The 5,000-nt window shown below is 39.5% G+C and overlaps 1 protein-coding gene across 1 annotated transcript in view; it reads right to left on the bottom strand.

Moving 5' to 3' along the window:
- The window catches only part of LOC147467574 (uncharacterized), a 4,946-nt gene extending 1,947 nt beyond the window's left edge, over positions 1-2,999 (bottom strand). Inside the window, exons 1-3 of the mRNA XM_086531292.1 lie at positions 2,658-2,999; positions 469-693; positions 185-268 (exon numbers count right to left, since the gene is read on the bottom strand). Of these exons, the coding sequence (XP_086387418.1) occupies positions 185-268; positions 469-693; positions 2,658-2,999 (651 nt within the window). The remainder of the gene's footprint in view (positions 1-184; positions 269-468; positions 694-2,657) is intronic.
- Between the last annotated feature and the right edge of the window lie 2,001 nt (positions 3,000-5,000).

Raw genomic sequence — 5,000 nt, 5'->3', positions numbered from 1 at the left:
TTATAAACACAGCATCAGACTAAATTAAACAAGAGTTCTTTAAGCCTTGTGCGTGACTAAATCTATTGAAACTACAGGCCAATCATGTATAATATGAATGTGCATATGGTTCACTGCAAGAGAATATCAAACAATATCAAACAAACACTTTTATTACATGAGCCTGAATTATGAATAGGCTTACTTCATTGTCCTTGTTTCTTGTCCTCCCGGTGTTGTTGGGTTTGGCGAAACTGTAGAAGTTGCTCATCCAAGTAGTAGAGGCTACCTGGAAGTTGATTAAAATTGAACAGTTAACCACTATCACATTTCTGTATATTCTCTGTATATGAATGCCATCACTACTGTAATCAAACTACTATATATATATACTTCTTTTTTTTTTACTCATTACCCTTGATTAAAACCAAAAATGGAATAATCCTTTTATCGTAATAACTATACAACAGATAAAAACAAAAGCTAAACATATGCACTGTATCTCATCCCTGAACAAAACATGCAATACAACAGAGTCTTCATCCAGACTTTGTAAATCGGGCACCAGACTATGTTCGGAGTGTGCTTTGTGTCCCATATAAAGGATTTCGTAGGAGATGCATCGGAGAGCAAGGGCGCGGCGCTACAGACGCGGGATATCGCCGACGCCCGTTCTGTCATGACTCCGATCCGGCCCTTGAGGACTGCGAGTTCCTGCGGGACGAAGATGAGGCGAATTGTCATGCACGCGGTATCGAACGTTTGTGTGGTTGTGTCTTTGAGTGTATATAAACATCCGTAGGTGTGTTTATGTATGTGTGATGTATATGTAAATATTAATTAATAAATGAATAAATAAATAAATATATATATATATATATATATATATATATATATATATATATTTATTCATTTATTTATTTATTTATATATATGTGTGTGTGTATATATATATATACATATATACATATATATATATATATATATATATATATATATATATGTATATATATTATATATATATATATATATATATATATATATATTATATATATGCATACACATATGCATGTGTATGATATATGTATGTATATATAATATGTGTGTGTGTATGTGTATATGTGTGTGTGTATGTGTACACACACACACACACACACACACACACACATATATATATATATATATATATATATATATATATATATATATATATATATATATACATATATATACATACATATACATATATATATAGATATATGTATATATAGTTATATCAAAGTATTCTATAATCAAAGTGTTCTCTAGTCAAAGTATCTTATAATCACAGTATTTTATAGTAAAGATATTCTCTAATCAAAGTATTCTCTGATTGAAGTATTCCATCATAAAAATATTCTATAATGATCCACTGACGAAGTGATTACCCAATTTGATTGTCAGCACTAAAGGGAAAGAATAATCCTAGGCTTTATCACTACCTGGCGTCACTGCTATTGTATTACACTTAACATGTAATAATACGTGCTACAACGCCCATTAAATCCTCGAGACGAACAAAATGTGCAACGAAGCTAATATTCCCTTTGCGTCTTCAAGTTATTCCATGATGTTTCTGCAGTCACGACGCGGCGGTGGGACTGGTCTAATTTTATATGACAAATGATTTATGCTTTCGTTTACATGTTTCACTGCACTGGGATAGAACAGGTGACTCCAAGACTGGAATAAGACTGTAAGTCAAGGAACAGCACTCTTAATGCAAAATATAAACTCATATACGGCGCTATGGAAAGTTAACCGAGACCGGACTGTAGCCGAGGGACTCCTTATCCGCAATATGGCTGTAAACATACCGGATTTACCGCTGGCGGCGCGAGGTCTGAGTCATAAGTGTAGGAGGGTGACAAGCCAAGATTTTTTTTTTCTTCTGAGAATTGTTACTCGGAGTTATCGCAGGGAACCGAATTATCGTAAGTAGTTCTGAGGGCGCCAAATCCTCTAAGTATGTTTATACGAGACAGGCCACCCTCTCCCTCTTCCCTTGAATAATGTTTCGTTTTTAGACGAATTAACCCCGCCAACGCACGGTCTCCAACCATCGCCAAACGCAAGGATCGACAGATTTCACTTTATCGCCATTGATAGAACGGTCGGTTATGGTCCTCTCCTTAAGTGAGACAGAGAGAAGTGAGGAACCAGATTGTTTCTTGACTTGTTTGCGTCCAATATCTCTAACTGTCGTCCTAAGAAACTGAAGAAATGTGCAGACGATCATGCCTTGACGTCCAGAAGGGTCATATATCACCGATATCTTCAGGGAGGCTCATATGGAAATGTGGGAGGATAGCAAGCCAAACGAATATTAAGATATATTTCCAAAACAAAACCTGTTCCAACTGACAATAAGAAGACACTTAGGGAAAATATCCTCCATGCCATGATAACGATTTTGAGTTGCATAGTCTATAAATGAGAAAGAAAGCAATCTGGAGCAACTAGAAAAAGGTTATGGAAAAAAAAAGTAAATGCTAATATCAGATAGAAAAAAAGGATGCTGATAATGATAAGAAAGACCCCAACCATTATCTTCTGTTTCTTCGCCATTGTCATTACATATATTTCATTCCCTTTTATCATTTCTTCATTTTTTATTAATTCTTTAAAAAGAGACTTACCTCTGGACTATACTGCTCGAGATCGAGTAGAGCAGCACCTCCGAACATTTCAACGGAAGGCAATACGTCCTCCTTACGTTTCGAAGCGACAGAAGCCTCTTGTTTAACTTCGCTCTTCTTAGTTCCAAGAGTATTCGATTTCATTTCTGTCCTCCTCTTCGTTTCATTAAATTCGCCTTCATCTCCAAGTCTCACCAGATTCCGGCCGGAATGCGCCCCTGGGAGGTGGAAGTTCGGTTCTCCGTACGACCTGTGGTGGAGTGCCGTGAAAGCCAAGTGCAGGAGGATGATGACTATGACAGCATCGAAGAGCAGGTGCTTCCTTGAGAAAATTGGCTTCATGATAGCGGCGCTGGGAGCTTTGTCTGGAAGTCAGATGATGTATTTGTGAGCGAAGGTTTTTTTTTTTTTTTTTTTTTTTTTTTGACAATTTAGAAGAGGTATGAATGGCGGTGAATTTTATGCATTGTGAAATTATTCATTCTCATTTATACCTCACCTAGAAGTGGCTGTGAGTGTATAAACATGTGTGTGCTTGTGTGCGTGTGAAAAAAACCCTGAGAAAACGGAGTAAAGGCAGAGGAGTGTCCTTAGAGTAAGGAGGGGAAGAAAAGCTGAGGAACTATGCCTGTAAAAGGAAATAAGTAGGAGCTAAAGAAGGGGGGGCGAAACCCCTTGCTTGGTGGTTATGGGGCACATCAGCTGATGTGGGGGTGGGGTGGGGGTTGGATAAATATAGCACACAACTTAACATAAGCATAATGCAACATAACATAAACATATATAAGGCAACACAACATAAGCATATATGACGTAATACAACATAAACATATATGACGTAACATAACATAGACAGTAGCATATATATATATATATATATATATATATATATATATATATATATATATATATATATATATATATATATACATATGTATATATATATGTATATATATATATATATATATATATATACATATTATATATATATATATATATATATATTATATATATATATATTATATATATATATATTATATATAATGTAATGCTTTTTTTTCTTTCTTTTTTCTCTTTTTTTTTGTCGCCTGCTATTGTCCTCATCGTGGGGGGAATCCCCGTGATGCTGACCTTCCGCAGGTGCCCCCGCACAGGAACCGCCTTGTGGCGCGGGGGCTTGAACTCCTTCCTCGGACGAGCCCGCTCTGGATCTGGCCAGTCTCTTCCTCCCGTTGAGGTGGCCTTCCAGCGGCGTTTCTGTGGGGGCTTACACCTGCCCACGCATTTGCCGTGCATGGCGCCCCTGTGCGCTGCGAGACGGGAGTCCTGGAGGTTGAGCGATGCCGTGTATGAGTACGTCCTGCGGCTAGCAACACACCTCTTTGGTCCTTCCAGCAAGACGGGTGGCCTGATCTCGACTCGGTTAGGTCAATCGGCTCGTCTCTCTTTTGAACTAGGCTAGGGTCAAGCAGCTACTGTCTTGCAGGCAATCGCATGGTCTTGCGAGTGCCATCAACGTGAGGCGGGGGTTGCGTATATCCTCCCATCACCCCTGTGGCTTACCTGAGCACAACCTCAGTGCACAGCTTCCCCTTGTTGGACTCTGTGGTGGGTGGGGGCGTGGGAGGATGAATTGAAGCGCTCTTACATGGCAACTCAAAAAAAAACAAGACTGTCATCTTGGAGCCTTTCAAGGTCCTCGGTGACAAAAGTAAGAGAATGGGTAAGGCTCTGGCGTCGGTTCAGACGACGAATCAAAACAAAAATGGAAGCCAGGTAGGATCCTCCAACCCTGCTGGCCCCACTGCCAACTCCGGCGTTGGTTCGGAGGACAGGCAACAAGGCCTTTCTCCGTTATTGCAGTTACATTATGAGTCGTAACGATGTTTTAACATTGTAAATAATAAACGATTAACAGATTAACGAGTAACATGAACGAAAATAGCAGAACATTGCCGGGGAGAGAGCGTTCGCTGGCCCTCGTTCGCTCTCGCGGGCGCGGGGCAGCGACCTCCTCCCCCGGGACATTTCATCGTCGGGTATAGAGCGGGTCTGTGTTTTATTTTACAGCAATTACTACGCCGTCATCTCTTCCGTTTGTTTTATTCGATGTATAGATGTTATAAGTGAAAATTCGAAGTGAATGAGGATGTCTGAGTGAGTGAGCGTTAATGAGGATGACGTCAGGGTCGAATTGTCTGTAGTGATTGCTGAGTTCGCTTCTTCTGTTTGGTGTCCAGGTGAGTACGTTGTGATGAATGGTTGTAAGGCGTGAGTGTAGTCAAGTGTGAGCGGTGTGTGATGCAGTCATTGTGTTAATTGGATGTGTTATACCAGCCGTTT

The sequence above is a fragment of the Penaeus japonicus genome, unplaced genomic scaffold (assembly GCF_977035675.1).
Source record: "Penaeus japonicus unplaced genomic scaffold, GWHDUDI00000001_assembly GWHDUDI00000035, whole genome shotgun sequence".
Taxonomy (NCBI): domain Eukaryota; kingdom Metazoa; phylum Arthropoda; class Malacostraca; order Decapoda; family Penaeidae; genus Penaeus; species Penaeus japonicus.
Note: the sequence above shows the minus strand (reverse complement) of the source record. Positions and strands in the feature narration are given on the sequence as shown.